Consider the following 25,991-nt stretch of genomic DNA (forward strand, 5'->3'; position numbering starts at 1 on the left):
CGGCCGGGGCTGTTCTGGGAAGGAAGCGCTCTCACGGTGCCTCTGCAGCAGCTTCAGCGCTTCCCTGGGGTGTGCGGTACGGTGTCATAAGCGCTGGGAGAGGGCTCCCGAAACGTGACTGAGCTGTGCCTGGGTGCGAGGTGCGCATCTTTGTTCGGGTGCCATCGGCGAGGAGTCATGCTGGAGACGGGAGTTCAGACTCGTCCCGGCCCCCCGGGAAGCTGCGCGGGTGCCGCTGCCCGCTGCAGGGCACTGGCCGCAGATGAGCGGGAGGAACTGTGCTACGTGGCAGGGTAGTGGGCTGCAGAGTCGAGTGTGTTTCTTATCGCTTCAAATAATTCAGTGTGTCATTTCGGTAGACACGAAGCTAGAAAATATCCGTAAATGCCTGACGTTAACTAGGCTTGCAAGAGGACATGGGGTTTGCTTTGGCGTTCGTTGTTGGCACAGTGCTCTGTTTTGAAGTGATTATCGCTAAGTTTGTAGCCCAAAAGAAGTTTATGTAACTGAGGAAGATCTAGGTGCAGAGGTTCCCTTAGCTAAACCTTCATGAAAATTTGGAGGCAGGCTGGAGCTTGCAGCCAAATTGGTTATTTACTTAGCAAAGTATGTTGTAGTTACTTTTTGCTTGTTTTCCTTCCCACTGTACACATTTTTTGTATAAAAAGAAACCCAACGTGTTTCTTCTTACACTAAATTGAAAAATCTTGTAGGAAAGACCAAAATCCTTATCTTGTTTATGTGATGTGTTTCTTGTGTCAGGACCATCTATAGTCGAGATGTCACTGCCCATATGGGTACAAGCGATAAAAAAGTAAACTGAAAGGTGGTCCCGTGTTTACTGCTGACTGGATCAGGATTAAGTTCTCTTTTAAGAGACCAGTAAATTTTCCGTATACTTGATGATTTAAGCTGTAGTGGGGAATTTAGACAAATTTCTCAGCTTAATTGTTGGCCCAGAACATGTGTTAGGTATGGTTTAACAAAATTGTAAACTACAGAATATAATAAAAAATGGAGTTTGATTTAAGCAATCTCCTTCTGCTTGCAGCTTCATGTAAAGAATAATGTTGAAATATGTTACTGGCAAATTTTCTCCCCATAAAATGCCCATTCCTACCTCTCGGGTGTTCCAGAAGTTTAGGGGTATTGTATCAATATGGTTGCTGCAATTGAGAGAAACATCATATTAGTTCCTGTAGACCACTGTAACAAGCTTTTTTGTTCTTTAATGTATTAGTAGTATAAACATATTTTTCAGAGTTTAATTAAAGTTTTAGATTACATTTATAACAATCTTATACTCTCACTCATCAGTCTCCAATACGTCTGCTTCATCTATTTTATTTTTGTTGTATGTCTTCTGTTGGCAATGTTCTATAACATAATTATATGAGAAATGCTTCTGCCTTTTTCAGCTGATGACTTTAAATTATTAAACTTTGTGTTGTTAATTGTTGCTAAGAAAATACTAGGAAAACTCTAGGGTATTTTTTTTCCATGTACGAAGGACTTATACAGAATTTGAGAATCTATGAGTTGCACCTTTTTTATTTTTTTTTTATAACCACTAGGCATATCTTTCAGAAGATAACCATATTATACTATGATGATACTTGTGTTTACTGCTGTTACAGAACAGAAAAAACGTCAGCATATGTGAGCAATAAAGCAGAAATACAAGTTTATTACTGACAGAATATGTGCTGCTAAAAGTGTGTATATAGATGCTGTCATTTCAATTTTCAGAAGAAAATGCTGTCTATTTAACTGCAGAAGAACAAGGCTTTGTCTTCCTGTAATTCTGAAGTGAAAGTTGTCATCAACAAGAAAACTAAAACCTTTAAAAGATAGGCATTAGTAGTAGAATGCTGAAACAAACTTCTGGATTAGCTTCATTGGCTTTCCTGCTTCTTTTGCATCCCAAAGCATAAGCTTAAATCATCCCAGAAGGACAAGGTCCGCCAGTTTATGGCATTTACCCAGGCTGGTGAAAGGACTGCTATATACTGCTTAACACAGAATGAATGGAAACTAGAAGTGGCAACAGACAACTACTTCCAGAATCCAGATTTATACTACAAAGAATCCATGAAAAATTCAGTAGACAAGAAGAAATTAGAACAATTGTATAATCGATACAAAGGTAAGGTTTTGGTTGTGGGGGGATTTTTTTGATTGGTGGGCTTGGGTTTTTTGATGTTGTTGTGGATTTTTTTTGTTGTTTTTTTCTAAATTATGTTGTGTGAGGAGTTTTTCTGCTTTTCCCTCTACCATTTTTAAGGAGCTTTAAGAAAAGCTCACTAGCTTTTGCATCTCCGAGTGTGTTTGCAGTAATAAGAATGAAAAAAGGTTTTAAATGCTCTTAATGGTCTGTACACGACTTCTGTAGAGATTTCTGTAGACTTCAAAAGTAGGAAATTAAACCTGTAGTGAGGAAAAAGTGTCAATTGTCAAATATGGTAGCAAAGTTTATTATTCAGCTTCCATGATTTGTTGTCAGTGGCTGCTATTAAATATGTGTATGATGTTCCTTCCATGGCAAAATAATACATATTGGTCTTATGCTAACATTTGGGGAAATTAATTCTGTTCAGAGACAGTAATATTTTTATACATTAAAACAAAAATTTTTCAGATAACATTACAGCTAGGAGTGTGACAAAACAGTCTAATGAGGAAACTCAAGAACTGAAAACTACATCCTTATTTAATTCCTTCATGCTGCCATATTACAGCAAAAGTGATGTGCCTTTTCAGAGAGGCTTGGAGGGAAAACCACAGGATAGTGGATTAAAGGCAGAGTTGCTTCTTTTCCAGGTTTTATTTTACATCACTATTAAAAAGAACAACAACAAAAAAGAAAAGATAGGCATTTAAATATAAGAATGTACCTGATCCAGGTGACAGTGCTTGCTGAACTATGGCCATGTGATATGAGTGTGTGCATTGTTCATGTTGGAGCGATGCAGGCTGGAGTCATTGTTAGCTCCTGTTGAAATCCATACATCTCGTGTTTTAAAACATGAACTTTTAGCCACTACTCAGCTATGATTTTATGTACTTTTCTAATTGAAATATATGGCATGCTTTTTATACAATTTATCCTGGTTTTATTATATTGTTTCCACCATTTTTATTCCTCTTTACATAATCTATTCTGTTTTAAGTATGGGGGTTCTTTAATACTTCATTATTATGTGGTAGTGAATTGTGCAGGGACAAAGAGGCAGCAGTGCTATAGCATTTCTTTGTGAAAACAAAAGCCCAGAGACAAAACTCAGAGAACCATGTTTTGGTTTATATATGCATATGTGTATGTTGACATATGTATATATATATATATATAGCATATATATATGAATCTTCTCTTTGCTCCTTGAATGTCAGTCTTGGAGATTCCTGGGTCAAAAATACGTATTCAGATTGATAAATGCTGTTAAGAATATCTAAAATGGAAAAAGATCATCACAAATGTTATTTGTTATTTACAAATTCCTAGCAGGGGCAAACTGCACTATCTGACTTTTGTGAAAGCAAGTCTAGCCAGTTTATGTCAGTGTTTTAGTTAGCAGCACACCTTTGCAGTTCTGGCACTTAAACACTGAAGTTGTAAACATTAAAAAGTTTCATCAGATTTGACAGAAGACTATAAAAGTTTTGGTTAAGCACCTTTTCTTTATTCGTATCTGGCTTAAACCTGAGTCACTGGTCCCTCAACAGTAAGGGATTCCTTTGTTCTACAAGGCCTATACAATATTGCACTGTACTTGAAATCTGAGATAAAATGTCTTTTTCTGTGCTGTTTTTTCTTAGTTTTCTTACCTGTTTATCCAGCAACTCTGTCAAAACAATTGCATTTTTTGTTACTAATTGCATGGATAATGTGAAATATGATAGGGATGAAAAGTCTTTGTTGAAATCCACCAGAATCTTTTCACTGGTTTCAAGACAGTGCACATCCAGCCTTCAGTTCTTCAATTACTCCCCAAATACACAAGAAATACGTTATATGTGTCTTAGAACTAGTTGAATAGATATATTTACTTGTTATTTGGGGTCAAAGGTCCCTGAATTATACCATGGGTGTAATTCTTTGTTTAATGGGTATAAGTCTGTTTGCCAAATTAACTTCCTCTCTGGAGTTTACCATTTTTTTCACTGTAGTATTGGCTGGAAAAGTAGAAGAGAGCTTAAGAATTAAAATAAAATGCAAAAAGTTTTATCTAGGCTTGATTTTTTTTTTTTTTTTTAAATCATCTTGTTGGATCAGGACTTAAAAATAGCATGGTTGAAAATTGTAGCAGTTTAGGAAGTTAGTTTTAAATCTTCTCAAGGGATGCTTTTCTACACAGCCCAACTTATGATATTGAAATGTCTTTCTCTCAAAAGCTAGGAAAGACAGTTTGTAAAGTCTCAAGCTCTGAAAACTACAGGTGTGGATCTCATTTTCTTTTGTTTTCATTTGGTTTTTTTCTTCTCCAATTATTTAAGTTTACATGCAGGAGGTTGTTTGTTTGGGGGTTTTTTTGAGAGAGAATTTTGTTACAGAATTATTATGAGGCATCTACTGTGATGTAGGTAGTTCAGAAATGCACTTCTGACATTCAGAAAGGTACTAGTGGGGAAATACTATGTTTCGCTTGTTCTAAATTGTATTAATTAGCTTAAGACTGTTATGGTAAGGCATTATTTGAACAATGTTTTGGTGATTTTCCTGACTTAGAATTAAACCCCCAGAATGTTTAAATGTGGTCTTTAAATAGATACAGTAGATACCCATATGTCACTATCAGGAAAAAAAAAAAATCTGTGGTCTTACGTGGTAGGTGTGTTTTTGCTGGGCTTGATTTTGGGTTGCTTTTTGTTTTTAAGCTTAACACCTGCTGACCAATATAACTGTGTTGTAGATTTTGTTTATCACCCTTACTACTTCTAAATGTAGGCAGCATCTCCTGAGTTAATGCAAATCTTTTATAGAGGATTGGGAGGGAAAACAAAACTATTTTGTTGTTAGCAGATAAGTTCAGGAAAAGATGCAAATGAATTTCTCTGTAAGTGTACAGAATACTTAATTTGTTTACTGATTCACTTTTAAAATTACCTAGACTTCAAGTGAAAACATTTGTGAAGGTTATCAAAAATTGAATACCTGTATTATGCAGCACATCAGAACTGTCAGATGATTATTTCTTAATATGTTTTGTAAATAATTATAATTCTCCTCTCTGTACTTTGAACTGCAGATCCACAAGATGAAAATAAAATTGGCATTGATGGGATTCAGCAGTTCTGTGATGATTTAAGCCTGGACCCAGCCAGTATCAGTGTTCTGGTTGTGGCATGGAAATTCAGGGCAGCTACTCAGTGTGAATTCAGTAAAAAGGAATTTGTTGATGGCATGACAGAGTTGGGGTAAGTATCCAGTTCTGCATAGTTTATAGTGTAAGGCCTGAACTGTGTTTCTGCTCAAAACATTTTCAGATAAATTGTGTGAAGCTTTACAAAGCTGTTGAGGCCAGTGCCAAGCTTAACAGGTGCAAAACGTAGTGTCTTGTCTTCCTTGAATTGGTGCTTTATTGCAAAGCCTTAATGACCGCAGTAGGGGGGACGCAAAACAATTTCCACCTGTACAGCAAGGGAGTCAGATGAATTCAAGTATCTTTTTATGTAGTTCATAGTAAACATATCCATATTTGTGTTAAGGATTTGAGTTGGGCCTCCTGCTGTTAAAAACTGAAAGTTGCTGGAGGTGTGTGAAGGGAAAAAAATTTCGCTATTGAAGCAGAAAAGAAAGAGGAAAACAGAAAAGAACCTTCAATTCTTTCCCTTGCTATCAGCAAATGGACCCATCTTTCTTTTTGTCCATTTTACCACCCATACTTTTGTCTCTTTTATCCTAGATACTTCATTTGTACAAAATACCTATGAGGAATTGAAATAAAAACTAGAATCTTGGTAGTAGAAAAGATTAGTCCAACTGTGGTGTAACTGATAAAAATTTCCTTCCTGGATTATGGAGCTGTTCTTGATAACAAACCTTGAACATTGCCTCTGTTTACCAATAAAGCCAAGCATTTATCATCATAAAATAATATTTTGTGTATAACTTTTCCTTGCAAGAGGAGCAGCATTTCTAATATTTAGAGATGTCGAAATAACTTACTTTTTAACAGATTGCATTAAATGGGTGGATAAGTACAGTTTATTACTTTTTCATGTTTTTTGTAGGTAAACAATTTCATTTGGTCTTAGAATGGCACCTTATCAATACATTTCTGTGACAGACCAACTTCTAAGAAATGTAGTGGTTGTTTCTTGAGCAGAGATCTTAGCAGTCTGATGTTACTGACCTCCTCAGTTACTGATTTTTTTTTTTAAGCTTCCATTTTTAGGAAATTATGATGAAATAACTTTTGATACCACTTTGTTCACTGCTTTATTTTGTCCCCTTGGGTAGCTTTGAGTAGAAGTGTACTAGTTTGAAAACAAACCAGTGGGAGGCACCAAGTCAGAATAACAATTTAATGGAAATTAAAGAAAAGGGGAAAAAAAGGTAAAAGAAAACACTGTCAAACTGACAGTCAAGGTACAACCTGACACCCTGTTAGGCAAGGTGGTGGTAGCAGTCTGGTAGAATGGTGGCTGCAGTCCTCTGAAGCAGTGATCCTGTAGTAAAACAGTCTGCTCTTCCTCAGGAAGTCCAGTGGTGGCTGTGTAGCTCCTGTCCTCTGGAAATCCAGTGGGAAGCCAGTGTCTCTGGTGTTCAGCCTCAGATTATATCCACGATGGGATGCTTGGTTCCTCCCTCTGGGTGGAGCATCTCACAATGGGATAATGAGTCATGAGGCCGAGTGTTGATTAGGCTCATTAACAGAAGATAGTCCGGAGGGAGTTATCTCTGAGTCAGGCGGCAGGACAATGATGGGCAATTAACAGAAAGATAGTCTGGGGGGAGGAGGCAAGGAAACACTGCCCCACCTGATTTTAACAGCTGATGGGGATGGTAATAGAATACACTGCAACCCAGGACAAGAAGTTACAAGAATAATTATGATTTTCTAACCACAGACAGAAATTAAGTGCTCATGTTATTATACTAAAGGTTGCCAGCATTTTTTTTTTTCCCCATGAAAGTGATTAAAGAGGTTTTGCTAAACCCATTGTGACTTTTGGCTTGGATTTTGTTTTGAATTTGATGGTCACATTTCTGCTGTGTTCGTTTGACTGTCTCTGATAGTTCCATAGCAGTCTGTGATTTTTATCTCATTCTGCTCAACACATGCTAAACTGTTCTTGGGAGTATAATATGGTTGTGCCCGCTTGCCACAGCACTTACTGAGAATTTGGAGTGATGTTGTTACGTACTTGGAGGCACAGTGTCTGTGGTTTTTAGCAATGAGCACAAGTGAGCATTCAAATGGAAAGAAATTCCCTGAGGCTTAGATCCCATAGCATCTTTAGGATGCATATGGGAAGGTATATTTGTTGACTAGATCAAGTCCCAATGAAATTGAACTTCTCATTTGAAGACCATTGGCAGAATTCTTTCTTTTCTCCACCAGGTACTGCTGGAGGCCAGAAAGGTACTTATTTTTATCTATACCATGCAAGACAGTTAAAACTGTACTTGCATTTTATGGGTGTTGTTATGGTTACCCATCCTTTCATAGAATTTTTCTGGAATCTTTAGAATAAGTACAAATATTTAACTATGGAGAACTTTCAAATACACAGTGTTAGTTGTGATAGCTGCTTCTTTTGAAACCTGTTTGCTTCGCTTTGAGTTTCTAGGTACAATTCAAGATATTGGTAATGTCCTGTAACCTTGAATATTCGTTTGATGCCTTGTTGTGGCAGAAATGCTTTCCCTTTTACAAATGTGTCTTATTAGCTCAGGTGTTTTCACTGAAAATGCTTCGGTGGTGTTATTCAGGGATGTGTTTCTGTTAAAATTTCAGTAACTTGGTTCTGTCTTAGCTTACCTGTGCCAGGCTGTTAAATAGTTTGCCAGTCTTCAGGCTATCATTCAAGGCTCATTTTATTCCTAGGTTTTATTCTCAAGTGTTCATGTAGTGTGAAGCTCTTTATTTAGGAGAGCAGGGAATAAGCAGTGTCTATCTAGATTAACGCAAAGCTCACACACTTGTGTTACAACATCTGTCCCAGGAGAAGGAATAACAGAGTTCAGTGAGGTTTGGGTGTTCTTTAAGAACAGAATAGCATCTGTTCAGAAATTCATAAAGATACAGAAAAGAAGTTAAACCATTGAATCCTGTTTGCATTGTGTACATAATGGATGCCTGTCTACAATGTTCCACTTAAAATTCTTTAGTAAAGGCACATGAGCATTTATATTTTTCAGAATGCTATCCTCAAAGACAATCTGGTTTTATCTTAAACACTGTTTTGTTTTGCTCTGAAACTAAACTATAAAAAAGGTGGGGGGAAAGTAGAAAGAAATTTTAAATATATGAAAATAACATAATCTCTTTTGAACAGGTGTGACACCACAGAAAAACTAAAAGCTCTATTGCCAAGACTGGAACAAGAGCTAAAGGATCCAACAAAGTTCAAAGATTTTTATCAGTTTACTTTTAACTTTGCTAAAAACCCAGGACAAAAAGGTCTAGGTAAGTAGAAAAAAAGTGAGGAAATATCTGCAGTCAGTGAAGTCTTCCAAATGGTTCCAGTACTACAATATTCTCATTGGTGATTGTATAGTAAATTCATTATTGATTTCTTTCACTGACTTCTCTTTCCCATCTTCTTTCATTTAATCTCTTCTTAATGTCCCCTTGGTACAGATAACTTAATGGGGTTTTCTGCCAGTATTGACATTCTCTCACCTCTTGTCAAAAGAAGTTCGTGCAGTTCTTCAAGACCTGTCAAATTTTATTTTTTTTAAATACTGAGCTAGTGAGCTCTGTGTGTTAACAGCTACTGAAACAGGAAGTCCGTATCAGCTCAGAAGAGGGAGAAAACTGACAAAAGTTACTCTTCTTCTAAGAATTTTTAGTTTTAGCTCAGTTTTTATGTAAAGTTTAGGAAAAGGGTATTATGGACTTGGTTTAAAACTAGTGAGTAAAAATAAGCATAGTTTATAAAGCATTAAACTATTACTCTTCATAAAGTTTGAGATTTATCCCAATCCATGCCTTGTATTGCTGGAGTAAAACAGATACATTATTTAAATTCCTTTTTTATTTTTTCTTCAAATCAAAAATCTCTAGTTTGTGAATAGATGAAAAAAATAGTAAGGTGAAATCCACTCTTTTCAAATTTATGTCCACTTTCAGAAGATACTGTGTAGAAAGGAATTAGTGTTTTGCATATAGAATAGCACTTTCCCATCATCACCTTTTTGTGCTGTGGGTGAGAGGAAGTGGTTTGTTGGTTTTTTTAGGGTTTGGGGGTTTTTAATGTTTTTTAGCATAGCCACCTTAAATCTATGTCTGAGTTACTTGAAAAGTTGGTAAATGTTTTTCTCAAGAACTGCTGGGAGAGCAGAATATTGGTTTAGACCTCAACCAGGGGTATCTGTTCCCCATTCTTTACTTTGAATAATCTCTCTTGTCTTCCCTGGTGCCCTGGTGTCCTTTTTTTTTTTTTTGACTATGGACAACTTTTAGCTAGTTTATATTTGTCTTCTTTTTTTTTTTTTTTTAGCAGTTTCATTTTTCATTTCATTTGTCCCTCTCTCATGGCTCACATGCCACTTGTACTGGCACAAAAATGAAGAAGTCTTGTAGTGGCTCTGTGAGGTTGGTTGGAATTCTAGTCCCTTAGCTTGTCTTCATTAACAAAGATTAGTACTTTGAAATTGCAGGAAAGGTAAGTTAGTTACAGCTGAGGTTGGAATTTATGGGATACCTAAAGAAATACTACAAATAGCTTCCTGTTTTAATTGGATCAGTTCCAACATGAAACTCTTGAACTTGGGCAGTGAGTACATTTCAAAAGCTTTTCACCTAAGCTTGTATGAAGAGTGGATGACGTCAGGCAGCCCAACCCAGATTTGGAACTGAATGCACTTTTTACTTGACATGAGGAGGAAACTTACTTGTTTTCCATTACTTCTATTTATTCAGTATTGGGGGTCCTTTCATTGGTAAGTCTGTCTTACCTGTTGTGTAAGAAAGGTGTTTTATTGCCAAAAGTACCGAAGTTCCTTCTTGGACTAAGAGTTGAACTATTAACAGGAGAAAGTAAGGAGTGCAAAAACTGAAGTAAAGCTTAAACTGTAGGATGAATTGATGGGAGCTGTTGCTGATTTCAGTTTCAGGAATTTTAGTAATTTTGATAATATATACAGTCTCTTAATTTCTAGTACTTAGTTCTTACATGGTAGTACCTTGGTGGCATTTTTCATCAGACTTTTTCTGGTTTTGATAAGATGATTCTTGACAGTAAAGAAGTATAAGCAGATGCCACTGTTATTCAGTGGAGACCCCATATTTCTTGGATCACCATAGGTTGAGTAGAAAAAAACTGTTGAGCAAACATACAGACTAATGTGACATTTTTGAGTGATTGAGGCCAATGATAGCTTACCCAAATAAAAATTAACACTGTATAGGTTTGGAGTTGGAATCTTTACAGGGAATACCATCATAGTGGAGCAAAGAGGTGAAGGAAAAAAGTAAGTTTACAGGTAGGTGTTTGTAATAACCACAGAAGGAAGCAGTAAGTTGTAAGCAAGGAAAAAAATCCAAACAGTTATTTTACTGGAGTGTCTGTATGAGCTAAGAATTCTAGTTGCTTCAGCTACATTTAATACAGGTTTAGGTAGTTGGTTTGTATTTTATTTTACATCCTCTTCTCTGTATACATTTATGTATTTTCTCCTGGAATGAGAACCTTTGCTCCCTCTCTCCAGGGATGTTTGGTGTTTGTGTCTAATGACTGTGTACCCTATTGTCAAAGAGATTCGGGAATTGGTATCAGCCATGTACAGAGTCTGCTTCTGTCTTACTCAGTTTGGAGCCTTTACTTTCATTAAGTCCAGATACTTAAACAGAATGAAGAATTAGTTTTTTTACCAACTGAGCTGGTACAAATCTGTGCCTAGCTGTGTCTAGGTCATCTTACAGTGATGGCCTCTCCTTCTTCCCCACATGCACATTAGATGACATTCAGTCAGTATAGGATGCTGCTTAGCTCCTGCTCAAGCTGCTTGCCTTAAAGTCTTTCTGGTGAATTGTAACTTGGAGACTGAGAGGTCAGTAAGTTTGTCAAGTAAAGGATGAAGGTGCATAGTTTTAATGAATGAAGTGGAAATAATCTAGGAATTCTTTCCTAAATTTCAGTTGCAGAATATTTTAATATGATTTTTCTAGGGTCTGAAGTATTCAGTGCTTTTTCTTATTAGTCTGGGAGCCTTTATCACCAAGTCTGGTAATTGTACTCATTGTTTAGGGGACTGATCTGTAGGCTAAAAGAATGTTGTTTGATTCTTGGATGTACGCATCACCTATGAATGCACCTATTTCAAAACTCAGCAAGTTTGACATAGTGACAAATGAGGAATTTGTATTCTTAACAGATTGTTAGTAGAAACCTTTTATAAAAGAAGACGTAATTAAACCCCTTCTGTTGGGTCCTTCAGGCTGAGTGCTAAGGCATCTTTTTTTTAAAAGAAGTAACTCTTGAAAATAGAGCTTGCTAGAAATGAGGCTGTGATAGGCAGACTGACTTACACAATTACTTTTCATGTTTTCTTGTTTGTTATCTTAGCATATTGAAACCACAAGAAATTAATGAAGTATCTCTAAAATGTTCAAGCAGCAATGCTTTGATTATGAATCATGTTCATTACTCCTTCAGTACATTAATACATTTCAGATTACTTTTTTTTAAAATCTGTATCTGCTGTTTTAAGAAGTGATATGCAACTTATTGTCCCCTCTCCTCTGAAAAACGTGAGGAAATAGTGATTTATGGGTTCCTTTTTAATAGGTGGTCTTTAAATTTAAAAGGTAGAGAAATACTTATGTAGTGTATTCCCTTGTGCTAGACAGGATCAACATCTACCAAAACCACTCCTTGCACATGCTTTTCTAACCAAATGCTCCGTGGTATGCTACAATACATACTAACTTGCCTTTTCAGTTTCAGTAAGTATCAATAAGATTTGAGGTCTGATTCGTAATGGTCCTCTGGTTGAACAAGTTTGAGAGCCATTGCCTTCACAAAATAGAATCTGAAATTTTTGATGGCAGGTTTCATACATCTTTGTCTATGTTTGCTTAAACCTATTGTTAGATTTTTTTTTTTTTCTTTCTTTAGCATATAACATAAATCTCTGTTTCTAAATTTTCCGGTCAAAGTAAGTATGCAGAATACATTTCCTTAAAGTGAGTAACAACTTTTTACATATTTGGCATGATGTATGCCAAATACATATGCCTTTAGTCTCTGGACCGAGTAAAACCAACTACCCTGATAAATTTTATCTTCTAGCTGATACTGGAATTTTGTGTTCCAACTCTCTTTTCCTTTGCAATCAAATTGATCTGATTTTCTCTTTGTCTTGTAGTACCCAAACAAGCCAGATACCTTCCACTTGTCTTAAATATTTTGCTTCTTGTTTTGCATCCTTTTGAGTGTTCTTAAGTTTGATACTGTCTGCAGTTTGCAATCTGTTTTACTATTGGGTTTCTGTAGCACTGCAATGTACCCAGTTAAATCTAATCCTGTATTTCTGCAGTTGATTACTCCCACTAGCAGTATGACTTTGCACTTCTCTTTAATGAAATCTTTCTTATTTACTTCCAAGTGGTTGTCCAAATAATTTTGAATCCTAATCCTGTCTTCTATCATGTTAGACTTTTTTCAGGTTTTTTTTAAGTTGCAAATTTAATAGAAGTTTTCTTTGTTGTATCATCTGAGTTACTTAAGTATTGGGCAGTGTTAGATACAGGACTGACCTGCTTGGATGAGTTACTTTCTCCCAGTTTGGCAGGGAATGACTGAGGTTCTTCCAGAACTTCCTTGACCTTTATGAAGTTTCAAACATGGTAGGAAGCAGTTTGAGATTGCTTCAGCATACTGAGGTGAATTTCACCATATCTGGCTTCACTTTGTGCAGCAGTGCTTGAAGACTGAATTTCTGAAAGCTTTTTCTGAAATAACTGTCAGTTTTTATTGAATCTTTTTGCTTGGAGCATAGCTTGGAAAAAAATCTCCATGTGTCCCAGACTTTTTTTCTTTCCGGAGTTATTACCAGCAGGACAGTATCTTCTATCACACCAGCTGCCATTTATAAGATGGGGAGTGGGAAGGCACAGAAGCCCTTCTTAAAGTTTTTTTTGGTCATAGAAGAATTTTGATGATACCTGACACAGCTGTCTTCATAATTCATTGGGGATTTTGCTCCAGGAAAGTGTTCTTGGAGGGTAGGAGTGTGTGTGTAGTTTTGTGTTTTATTTATTTTTGGAAAAGCCTGTCCTCCCTTGCTTTTTAATTTCTTCTTCTCCATTTTCCCTCAAAACCAATGCAAGAAATTCCGCCTTTATGTAATTAGATGGGAAGGATCCTCTCCAATAAACTAAGTTACATCTGTTCTGTCATTCCCTAAAATAGACACAGAATTGAGTACACCAATACTCATTCCTAGAAATAGGACTGCCTTTTGTAGGAGTCTCTTCCCCACAGTTCATGTGGTGACAGTAGGGAATTTTTATTTCTCTTTGTATATGCTGGACTTCTGTTGCTATAGTCTCATCCAACTCAAATGTTGGCATTTACTTTTATTAGCTCAGTATTATCAAGTAGAATCCTTCAGTCTGGACACGTGCTGTTTAAAGAAGTGAAAGTAATAGCGGTGCCCCAAGGTGATATCTTGTGTAAGGAGTGAGATGAAGGAGGCAGAAGCTCAGTGCATAAGATCTGCCTTGATGATCTTTAATCAGAACATCATTTTCTGGTTAATGTTGCTCAGCACCCAACTGTCAAGTGTCTTTCAAATACATCTGAGTAGATTTGATTATTATCAAAGAAGACAATGGATGCTTATAACTTACGACTCTCTAAGTGGTGGACAAAATTCAGGAAAAAAACCTAGCAGGGTTTCAACACAGCAGTGCCATCTCAACGGCTGCATGTTGGATCTGGCGTACATAATATTTAGATATATTAAACTTGATCTGCATTTTGTCTTTATATATTGAAGGTGCAGTTTATGAGGTTACCTTCCTGGTTTGCCAGGACACTTTAAAAAGAATTATTATGGATAACTGTGATTCTGTCTTTAGTCTGCTTTCTCATGTTCTTACTACTGGATATAGTACAATAAATATTTATTTTTTGCATGGTGCAGATTTGGAGAGGTTTATCTTGCCTTTTACTCCCAAGGTTTAGCTTTTCTACTGCAGTCCGAATGAAATTTTGTATCTTAGTTCTTGTTGGTAAGTGTACTAAAAAATAGGATTATAGGTCTTTTGTCATGTTGTCTGCAGAGCAGTTCAGATTTCTAAGGGCACTTTGAAGCTCAAAACAAGGCCTTATCTTTTTTTTTTTTTCCCCCCTTCTTTTTTTTTGAACCTGATGCTTGCTGTGATTCTCTTACTGGGTCTCCCTTTGACCCCCAAAAAGACATGCTCAGGAGTTTGTTACAGTTTGTTTCAGCCCCAGGGAGGAGCTTAAAGCATTCTTTCATGATCTTCACCTTCCAACATGGAAACAAAAAGCCGATTTGGTCCTTCATCACTTCTTTGTGATCCCTTCGTCTGCTTGCTGGCTCAAAAGGTTGTGCTTCCTTCTCTCTGCCAGTTGCCTGGGATCAAGCAAGAGATGAAAGATGAGGAGGGCATTCAGACTTGAATCAAATATTACCTCAAGACCAGAAGAACGACTATCTTTGCATCCGGTATGTGGACTTCAAGGAGGTTTCCTCTCCTATAAGCAGATGAGTATAATGTACTCTTTTTTAATTGAAGCAACATCAACTTTGGCTTTTACCATAGCAGTATGGTAAGATTCTTTGAAGAGATCTTTAGACATTAGGGAAGGATATCTTTTCTTTGTATTTTGTTTTCTTTTTTTACTCCCTCTCTCCCCAACCTAGTTATCAAGATGTCCTCCCCTTTCAATGAAGAATTAGATTCGTAGGCTATTGGTAGGAGTGAGTGCATGGAAGAAGTTGAGGAAGGTCTATAAATGAATTTTACATTTATTTTGAAAGAGGTCTGTGAATGCTGTACTTTAGGTGTTCCAGTGACCTTGGTCTGTGTGTATGGTTCTTGCTTTATTTTTGTTCACATTTTCCATGTTGAAAATGCCAGCAGTTTGAGAGAAACTTGGTACAGAAGAGGTTCTCTGATCAGTAAAAGTGTGGCATAACTGCCAGTTCTAGTAATGCCTCATTGATTCTTTTACTCATGTTTGGACCTTGTTTGGGAAATGTATGTCCAGTCAACTTTGAGTCATCTGTTGTAGTTTATCTGAATTGTACGTGGAGAGATTTGCAGAGGCAAAAGGATTTTTGAACCGGCTACAATCAGGTTCATTAGGCTGCACTCAAACTGGTGTTCAGACAGCCTAAATCTAACTTGAATTCCAAAGCAGTTCATCTGTTTTTGTGTAGTTAATGCTTAAGGTGATAAACATGAAAGGTTCTGCATGGAATCAGGCTGCTTCAGCATGGCAGATGCTGAGGCAGAGCTAATGAGCACAGCCAGACCCTGCTCAATTCTGCAGTGATTCCTGCAGTGCTCCTCTGAAATCCATGTGCTGTGCTTTACCATTCCTCCTGTCCGCCACAGGCACTTAACTGTGCGTTATCTGTCCCATAACATAGGGCATTGGGAAGCTCTTTTCTTACATCTTTGCTGGGATGAGTGGATCCAGCTCAGCTGGATCCTGAGTTTAGCCATGATCTGTATCTGTATCATCCCCCTTACTTGTTTTTTTTCCTTTCTGTCTGTCTTCTGTGGGGGAGCTTCCAGTTGCAGCTACAGGCTATTTTGCTCTAAGCTTTTGGCAACTCAATTAAGTGGGTTTGGGTTTAAACCTCGTGGTATTTTCTTGTTATTTTGCTGATTAGGAAAGAAGAAACTAATTCTTGTGTCTGTGTTCTTAGCAATTTGGAGGCCAAAGAAGACTCTTAAAAATCATTTAGAAATGAAGAAACAAGGAATTTATTAACTCACTGGCTCTTGCAAGTATTCACTTGATGCTTATTGGTCAGGCAGTGTGATAGTTGTGTTGTTGAGACAGATTGACAACCGTTTCCATTGTTCTTACCTCTGCGTCAGTTTCAACACACTGTGGAAAAGTTATAGCAGTAATTCAGGTGAATTAGTGATAATACTCTATCAGTTTCAAACATGACTGCATGGACAGATCTTGTTGGTAGGGCAGACTGAGAGGTAGAAAGCTCTGTTTGGCAGATGCTAAAAGTAAGTGCTGCAGTCCCAGAGGATGGTTTTGGCACAGCAGGTCTAAATGAACTGCATTTCCTGTTCCTCAGAAATCCTGCTTTCTAGAAAATTCCTTGCTATTTGTTGATTTCTCTTTTTGTTTTCACACTTCCTTGATTTCTAGTGTGCAGTGACTTCATTGCCCTGGTCCAAAATCATAGCAAAGGCATGAGGAACTTAATTTGATTCTTACTTTTTTCATGCAGCAATCTAATAATGATTTTTTTCTTTCTTAACAAGATCAGCATTTGATCAAATCTTAAAAGCAGACACAGGCTGTATTTCTCCTCCTGCATTAATTGTGCTATTTGTTATCACTTCAAGCTTTCTGTTCAATCAGGATAGAAAAGGCTGAGGTTTTTTAAAAACAAGTTTAGAATGAGGTTTTAATATTTGAAGATAAATCATACTGCATGTAAAATACTATTTCTGGTTAGGAAAAACTGATTGTTTAAGGGTCTGCATGACACAAAACTCTCAGTAGATATTGACACTGAAAATATTTTTGGGTTGAAAGGAAAGCTCAAACTACTGTATAATGTACAGTATATGATGTGGTATTTTTATGCTGTTTTTTAATCATTTGGCAATTTTATGCTTTGGATATGAACATGGATGTTAGCAATGAAGTCTCTTTTAAACTGGTCCTTGTCTAGGTGTTTTCTGAGATCCATGCATCTTTTTCTGTTTATAAAATTTACATTATTAGTTTGTAATGTGGGTAGTATGTATTTTGGTACAAAAAAACCAGCATATTTTATAGTTGTAGTTTGATTTCTATTGTAACAATGCCTTCATATCTATAGAGCATTGAAATAGGTATTCCTAAGACTGCCTAAGGAATTTTTGCCTTGCAAAAGCATCTTCCTGTGGGGATGCAGAACTCTGATGGCATAAGGGCTTTTCTCTTTTTTTACTGTCTATCAGTGGAGCACTAATTGTAGCAGATACAGTCTCCACAGCATTACTGTTTATTGATACTACTGTCAGCATGCTAATGTTGAATTTGAACCCTGTAACTAGGTCTTTCCTTTAAAGCAGAAAAATCCTCTTTTTTGTCCTCTGGTGCCAAATTTTTCAACCTGGGTAGGGAACTGTCTTCAAACAGAAGTGTAGCCGTATCCCCTGGGATTGTAGCAAATCTGAAGACCTAGTTTTCTCACGTACTTTAAGACTGCATAAACTGGCACCACTACCAAGAGTGATAGTCCCATCTAGTCCTTGTGTTCAGATAACACTTGTGTTAGTCGATGGGTTTGTGGGATTACAGTGAACCAGATGAAGAAGATGGATTTTTTTTTTTTTTTTCTTTTGGCAAATTTTATCAAGAACAGAACTTTCCTCCTCGTGCCTGTTGCTAAGAGCAGCTCTGATGTGGACCTGTTTCAGCCACTACAGAGCAGCATTCTCAGTGGGATATGCATTTGTTACATGTTACAGCAAATAACTTTTGCATCCTTGTGCAGGGGAATTCATTGGCAGACGCATGTACAGTGTCCCTTAAGTATCAGCTTTGGATAGTATTTCACATGCATTGTGTTTAATACAATTTTGAAATAGTCAAGTTCACCTTAACATAACACTGACTTTGATAAAAACCAAGGAAATGTTATCTCTTCTTTCCCTTTTACCTCTTCTTTTGTGGCACCTTTAATCATTTTTGTTTCCCTACCTGTACTTTCTTCCTTTTTCCAAGGAATATTTCCATCAGAAGTATAAACTTTTCAACTATTAAGGTATTATTTCTTCAAAGCGCATTTTGCTTAAAGTTGTCACTTCAATGTCGCTTTAAAAATTACAGATTTGCAAGGTTTGCTTGGAGAGGTTGAGTCTTCATAAAGAAGCCTGAGTGAATGGGATCAAAGCCAGCTACTTCACAGTGAAGTTTAGCAACTGTTAAGATTTTAGAAGTTTCTCTTTTTTAATTCTTTTTGCTTTTCATTTGGGATAACAGATAAGAATAATAAATCTGCATATCTAAGCAGCAAGTAAATGCTATTAATTACTCTCTTCTACATATTTTTTGGTGAAAAGTGAGAATGGTGGCAAAGACAGGAAGAACTGAAGTATTTTTTCTGTTTTTTCTTCTTGTCTCTGAAATCATGAGTTCTTTTACTTAGTTTGGATTAAAATGCAGGAGACACTAGGTTTTTCTTCTAATTGATGTTTATTATTTTCTTATCTTTAGCACAGCTGCACAGGGTGTGCTTTCAAGTTAACAAGGTGGAAAATGTCCCCGAGTTCTAACTTTCAAGGCCTTTTAAAGTCCAAATCAACCAATTATGAAATACCAAGTAATATGTTTTTACTTATAATCCAATAACTATCTATTCATGACCTGCAGTGCGGGTTTTTTGACCCAATAACAGAGCACTCAGATTTATGAAGAGCTAATCCACACCCAAAATCCTCCATATTGTTACACATATATATTATTATATCCCAGATGTAATAAATTCTCTAAACCCAGGGTTCCAACACTGAAGGAAGTTTATTAGAGCATAATTCAAGTTCTGTACTGAAGAGCACTGATCATAGTAGGACAAACACTGGCAGCACTGTCCCTGTATAGGCAGGTAGAGGCATATTGCATTTCTCTACATCTTAACTGCTGCACTTCATCCGGGCCGCAGCCCTGTCTGAAACAGGGACTCTAGGGACATGGCTGTGTTAAAATCTGGAACATCACTTTCAGACATGAAACTTGATTTGAGGTGACAGAGCATCCTTTGTTTTGTAGTGTGATACGTGCAATTTCAAAAACTGCTCTTATTTCTTGGAGTGCAGGTCAAGCTTCTGTCTTGCATGCTATCACACTACTTTCTCTTGAGCTTCGCGTTCTCTTTACGCTTCCTTTACCCTGAAAGCACAAGCTGAAATATTTCTGTGGTTTAAGAAAAGCTGTGCCTTGTTTTGTGGTTGCCCAGTAGTAATCATGTACTTAGTGCTGTTACCTGTGGGAGCAAGCACCACAGCCATTAGGTGTTGTGAGCTGCTGAGGATGAAAGCAGGCCTTCAAGGAAACATCCTTTCTACCCTTAAGCTGCATCTAATGTCGCTCCTGCCTTTCTGCTGGAATATGTGGCTGTGCTGCATCTTCCTTGAACCCTGCTCTCAGATCACTGATCAGGATACAGAATGAGGGCTGCTTTCTTAGACTTGTATTTTCAGTATTGCTTATAGGGATTTGTCTATTGAACGATTCCAGAAGAGAATTATTGCTGTAAGGAGTTCTGCAGAATCCTAATGCCACAGACAAATGACTTTTTTCATCCTCTCATATCCTTAAATTACCTTCAAAGTCAAGTGTGTCCAAAATGTGATAAATTAAGAGGAGTTGACATCTGTGGATTTAAATGTTTATGTTTCAGTCAATATTTGCTATGTTTGTGTATGTGTGTGTATATTTTTCTTTTGGTTTGCAGACAAAGTTATCCATAAGTATTTTGTTCCTTTTCTGTAGATTGAAAGTAGCTTTAATCTGTAACTGGTGGATGGTGACAAAAATATTTTGGTTTTATTGACTTTGACGTTCAATACAAAATTTATACTGTTACTGCTTGTCTTCTACTTTTTGGGTCAGGGAGAGTAGAAAACAATTCCTTATAGTTTTTTTACTGATTTTAAAAGAATGTTATTCATTTGTATCATAATACACTAGATGTAGCATTAATAGTTTAACCATGAGGGCTTTTTTGCTTATAATGCGCTTAATATTTACATGTTGTTTTATCTCTTACAGATCTAGAAATGGCAATTGCATACTGGAATTTAGTCTTGTCAGGAAGGTTTAAATTTTTAGATCTTTGGAATAAATTTTTGTTGGTAAGTATGTACTTTATTCCTTACTGCCTGTCTTATTCCCCTGTAGTGTGGCTTTTGTTGGCTGTGTGCTTCCAATAAGAAAAAGATAGAATATCTCTATACTTTCTTCAAACTTTTTCCTTTTTGAACACTGATATAAAATAGTCTCAAATCAAGCCAAATTAAATCTTCTCTTTATGATTTTCTAATTGAGAATAATGCAAAAAGATGCAGCAAAGTGATAGTGTTCTGGTTGCTTAATCCTGTATCCTCCTACTTAGGAAAGTTCCTGCATGAAAGGAAGCCATGATTGTAGATGGAACTGGTGCTGCTAATTCTCAAGACAGCTGTGATTATTGTCAATCATGTATTTTACCATGCTCTTGTAAAAGACCTGATTCACTCCTCCATGTTTCTACATTTGCATGTTTATATAATTACAAAAAACAATGTTACATAATATATAATTTATCTTGATTTTCTTTTTATCTGTAGTTTAGGAGAAATAAGAAGTCTTTCTGCATTTTTGTCCCCCAGTGCTTAATAGGGAAGGTGTACACTTTTTGAAATATTTTTCTGAAGTTTTTTTCTAAATTTTTAGGCAGTATATTTATTTGAATCACTGAATAATGTACCAGTTTCATCAAGAGGACTTCTGAAAACATTTCATATTTTAACTGCCTTAATACACTTTAAGACATCCAGATTCAGATCTATAGATGTAACTGAAGAAAAATCTGCAATTTATGACCTGGTATTAAAGTGTGTTACTTCAGGAGAAATATTCAACCTGAATTTTTAGTTCAGAAGAAATATTTAAATTAAAAGATTTCAACCTAAGAAAGAAGCAAGTTGGAACTCTTTCAGATGGTTGGGTTTTTTTAGGTTATTGGTTTTGTAAGATAAAGAAGTTGAAGAAGTATTTTTGAAATGTGTATTTCTGTATATGTCAATATAAAATACTGCTGTGGAATTTGAAAGTAGTTTGAACTGAACAGTACTGTTTTTCCTCCATACAGGAACATCATAAAAGATCGATTCCAAAAGATACTTGGAATCTTTTGTTAGACTTTGGAAATATGATTGCAGATGATATGTCCAACTATGATGAAGAAGGTAAGCAGTACCTGAATATCTTCAAAAGTTGGTACAGCAGAATTAAAATACTGCTATAAATTAACAAGAGAACATGTTGTTACCTCATGTCCTAATTTGTTTACCCTTAAAGTTTCGGCCACAAATACAGTGTCATACTTATTGCCAAAACAGTAGTGATAAGGTTAATTAGTTTGCTGTAATTTGAAAACAGAAATAAAGATACAGTCACACCATGATAGAACACACTACTTGAATGTGTTATGCTACAGACCTCTCAGTGAAACAATGTTTTGTACAAAATTTTTGCTAACTTATATGCAGTTTACTCTCTGTTACTAATTCTGTTTTGGAATGTGTGCAGAAGTAAGTCCTAAGATACAAATGGCTATAATAAGAATGCCATGGTTTTGCTATCAACTAATGCTTATATTTGTAGTGTGCAGTTTTATGCTTTAAATGCATTTTGGTTGTCTTAAGAACTATTGCTGCAAGAAGAGACTCAAATGTGGAATTTATTAGTTAGGTGCTTTTTTCAAGTATTTTATTGTGTTGTGCATGTTAAAGCTAGACTAGGCCAGAAATCAAGATGAGCTTCTAATCCTTTGCATTTATAGACTACACCATTTTTTTGCAGATAATGGTAGGCTAATTTCTCAATTGCTTGACTTCTCTGTAGGAGCGTGGCCTGTTCTAATAGATGATTTTGTGGAATATGCACGACCAGTAGTCACAGGAGGAAAACATAAAACTTCCTAACCCCAGATTTGTCAATATGGACTAAATGAACTGCACTGGGTAATGAAGATTTGTTAGCTGATAACTGTGCACATTGGTGCTGGTTTCAGTGGTCGTGATGGACATTCTGCAGACAAAGCTGAAATTCTTCCTTTCTACCTAAAGAAAATGATGACTGATGTGTGGACACTTCAAGAACAAACTCAGAAGATAGTCCAGGCTGTTTGTAGGCTACTGGCTTCAATTATTCTACTGGTTGTATCATATAGGATGTAGATTTTGCATGATTTTATACTTTGGAGAAGTTTAACTAGAGGCCATTTTATTAAAGTTTTGACAGCACAGCATGCCATTCAGTTCATAATCCAAAGTGAACACCAGCAGTTACATAAATAAAACTGTATTATATTGTACTTATATAAGAGCAGTATTTGTGGTATATAAATTAAATCCCTAAATAAAACTTATGCAGTATGTTGTATTTTTATAAAGGTTAGTTCTGTGGATCTGTCCTACTATAGAATTGTAAAAAAAACCCCAAACCAACAAATGTATGCTTTTTTTGTTTTTAACTTGTTGCCAACATTTTAAATTTGTATTTTCACTTCCTGGATGTATACAGTGATTACATCCAGCCTTTTGTTTTCTCCCAATGAATTTGACTTCGTCATTATTCTTCTTGAAGTGCTTGGACATGTAACAATAGCATTGCTGAGGACAGGCTGCTGCTCTATGCGGTGATGCAACTTCAGCTTTTTTTAGTAGCTATTTTAAAGTAGACATTAAACAACCAAAGATGCTTTTATAATTCATTTTTGATTATCATAATTCAGTTAGTCTCCAATTATGTGTTTTATTTATTTTTAATAAGGAGCTGGTAGAATATGGATTTTATTTGTAGCTTGAAACATATCATAAATTCTAGCTAAATGCAACATAGTTGTAAATTCATTTCCTGGCACTTCTCATGGAAAATAGATGTGAATAAGCCCAAAGACTTAACTAGTTGGCTTCCATGTTGGAGAAATAGTTAAGGGTAAGGAGACTTTATATTAATGATTATAAGTATTCATGCCTGTGGATGTGTTGTGCATTCAATTGTATTTATTTAAGGGGAGAAAAAAGCAAATTAATGCAGTTTCAGTGATCTCAAGGCTGGTGAAATTGAACCAGTTTCACCAAACCTGAACTTGTTCAGTCACTTGCTTCTCCCCTTTTGCCAGCCACTGATTATGAAGTGCACAGAGGTGTCAGTCTTCTGTTTCTCATCAGTTTCTTCTGATGTCTAAGCACAAAAAAGTTTTACCAGAAACTATTCGGCATGTCTTCGCACAGGGCTCTTGCAAATGCTACCTCATCAAAATGAGTTTGTCATAGCCGCTGTAAAAGTTTGTTAAAATGAAGAGTTGCTGAAGAGTATGTACAGCTATGATCAATATATTTTCTGTATTTAAGGCTGAATAGATTCAAGAATTTTGGATAAAATTGTGCATTAAGTTATATAAATTATATCTGTTTGGATAGTTGAAGTGTTGCATGACAGCATACTATTTTATTTTGTAGTTGCCAGGGTATAAAAGCTTACAATATTCTCTTAAACTCTAATATTTAGAGTTTCATACAAGCAGTCAGCTTTCATTATGTCAACACAACCTGCAAGGACAAGTGTACATGCTGCATACAGAGACTGCCTTCATTCTTCCACTTGATGGAATTTCAGTTGTGCATGATGTTTAAAAAGCAGGGTGAGGGAAAATTTGAACAAATTAGCAAATTTTCTCTTAGTAAGAGCCTAGCACTCAAGTTAGAAATGCCCTGTGAATGATTTGTTACCAATATTTGTCTTTTTTTTGTGAGTGCCAGCCCTGGCCGAACAGCCGCCAGATGTCAGCGTCTGAGCCTGCTGCTGCCTCACGCTCCTGTGCAGAGATAACCACTGAGGTTGTGCCAAATTACTGCTTTCTCACTCAATTTGTTTAGAAGGGCATTTGTGTACATAACTCCAGGTATTCTTCAGAAGTCAACAGAGAGCTAGAACTAGTGTTACGCTCTTTTAACTGCATTTGATTTATCTATGCCTCCTCCCCAAAACAAGCCACTGCTGTATCTGTCCCGCAGGCTTTGCAGAATGTGTAACATCTTACAGCCTCAAGTGCATTTACCTAGCCAGAAGTAGTGGAATGCTAGTTACTCACACAATTGCCACTTAAAATATATAGATATAATATAACTGACCAGAAGTAGCTTAATCTATTGGTATGTGATGTAACTGAAGTTTCATAGCACTAGAGCTTGTGAAACATTTGCTCATGATGAGAGCTCCATCAAATCATTCTGATTCTACCTTTTAAAATAAATAGAGCATAAAAAATGCATGTGGGTTGAGGGGTTTTTTTCTTGTTAATCTGAGCAAGAAGGAAGGTGCTTAGCCTAGGATTCAGTGTGTGTACATATACATATATACACATACATATATATATGTATATACATGTATGTATATATATATACACACACGCACATTTAAACCTCATTCTTGTGCAGATCCTTCATGGGTGACACCTTCCAGCAGACAAATACTGGGCAAAATACTCCAAAGATAGTTGTTCCTTGTCAGCCAGCTTTTGAGGTTTGCTATGCTTTTCCTTGTTCTTCCCAGTCTTCTACCCATTTTAAACCACATGTGCTTTTTATATTCCCATACATAATAGCATGGAGTAACACCTTCACACTTGAACAGTCATAAAAAATGCAAATAAACTGCTTTCACCTTACAGATTTCTTACCTATTTTAATCATTTGCTGCTGTCCACAGTTCCACTTTACAGGGTACTCTGACTTCCATTTTAAGTAAGCTGATACAGTGGTAACACCTAGGCTGCTCAATTTGTAATCCTAAATGGTACAGATGTCTTCAAGTTGTTCAGTGCATACAGTATTACTTCACAGATATGCTGTATGTATTTTTAAACTTGGTGCCAAGTTGTTTGGTTTGAAACTGAGCCATAGGATTTGTACTTGCCAGTTCTAAATTTAAATGTAATTTATCATGTGTGTCATGCCAAGGAGAGCAAACCTGCAGGCATCTGCTCATTCAATGCACCTGGGAGATTTGCTGCTGAGTAAGCTGTACGTGTGTGTATATTTTGTGGCAATGGAAAAAGGAATAAATGGACTGTCAAAGGATTGAAGTCAGTCATGTGAGCTGTCTGTATGGTTTTTGTCAGCTTTCTGCTTTGGAAGTCTTGGTCTGGTGGGAGTTTTTTTGTTGTTGTTTTTTGGTTCATTTATTAGGTTCTTGTGTTATTACTCTATCAGCCAGAAGAGGGTAAGGATGCAACTCAGTAATTTTTATATGGCCTTAATAAATGTCTGGTTTGGTCATCTGTGTCACAGTTAAGCTTTTAAGAAGCTTGGCATGTTTAGCTGCAGTACTGTATTCACTGCATGTGTCTGCTGGTCACCAAACTCTCCACAATTTTTGTCATTACTTTGTGCTGGCAATGAGGTTTAATTGCCAGAAAGTGTTGTTCAGTCCTGGCTCTGAGCTCTGTAGGAGAAGCAGCATGCTCAGAAATCTGTGCAAAGACCTTCAGAGGTATGCATTCACCTATCATTAATTCTCTTCTGAAAGTTTAAGTTAAAATAAATAAGTTGTCCTCTATTTTCACCCAGCTGCCATCCTTCTCCAGTGCTTTCACCAACCATGGGCTGCTTTGGTGTTGCACAAGTTTTGTCTTCCTTTTCCTGTGACAGTGAAACTGCAGCTGCTGCTACTTCAACCATGGCAAGCCTTTTTTCTTTCAAGTCTCAGCACCAGTAACTTCCCTCAGGTGATGCCAGCCAGCACCTTGCTCACCAAAAGGCTCTTCTGAAAGAGAAGAAGTGTAATGTTTTTACAACCATGAACTTGTTCAGCAGAACATGTTTTCTGAT

The 25,991-nt window shown here is 36.5% G+C and overlaps 1 protein-coding gene across 2 annotated transcripts; it reads left to right on the forward strand.

The window, feature by feature from the left end:
* The first annotated feature begins 6 nt into the window (after nucleotides 1-6).
* DCUN1D2 (defective in cullin neddylation 1 domain containing 2) lies at nucleotides 7-25,250 on the forward strand. Of its 2 annotated transcripts, XR_001862904.1 has the most exons (7): nucleotides 7-2,146; nucleotides 5,247-5,415; nucleotides 8,503-8,633; nucleotides 14,773-14,869; nucleotides 20,164-20,246; nucleotides 21,245-21,341; nucleotides 22,000-25,250. XR_001862904.1 is itself a non-coding variant. In XM_008635860.2 (6 exons), exons 1-6 carry the CDS (start codon nucleotides 1,972-1,974, stop codon nucleotides 22,077-22,079), a joined length of 735 nt encoding a protein of 244 aa, XP_008634082.1. In that variant the 5' UTR covers nucleotides 7-1,971; the 3' UTR covers nucleotides 22,080-25,250. The 2 variants fall into 2 exon arrangements, 1 of the variants encoding a protein (XP_008634082.1); XM_008635860.2 differs by lacking the exon at nucleotides 14,773-14,869.
* The last annotated feature ends 741 nt before the right edge of the window (nucleotides 25,251-25,991 follow it).

The sequence above is a fragment of the Corvus brachyrhynchos genome, unplaced genomic scaffold (assembly GCF_000691975.1).
Source record: "Corvus brachyrhynchos isolate BGI_N302 unplaced genomic scaffold, ASM69197v1 scaffold83, whole genome shotgun sequence".
NCBI lineage: Eukaryota > Metazoa > Chordata > Aves > Passeriformes > Corvidae > Corvus > Corvus brachyrhynchos.

Excerpts from the sequence above, each read along its gene's own strand:
- DCUN1D2 (XM_008635860.2), top strand. The coding sequence starts at position 1,972 with ATGGCATTTACCCAGGCTGGTGAAAGGACTGCTATATACTGCTTAACA. Across the intron at positions 2,147-5,246 it reads ATTGTATAATCGATACAAAG|ATCCACAAGATGAAAATAAA; the intron begins GTAAGGTTTTGG and ends TTTGAACTGCAG. Across the intron at positions 8,634-20,163 it reads CCCAGGACAAAAAGGTCTAG|ATCTAGAAATGGCAATTGCA; the intron begins GTAAGTAGAAAA and ends TATCTCTTACAG.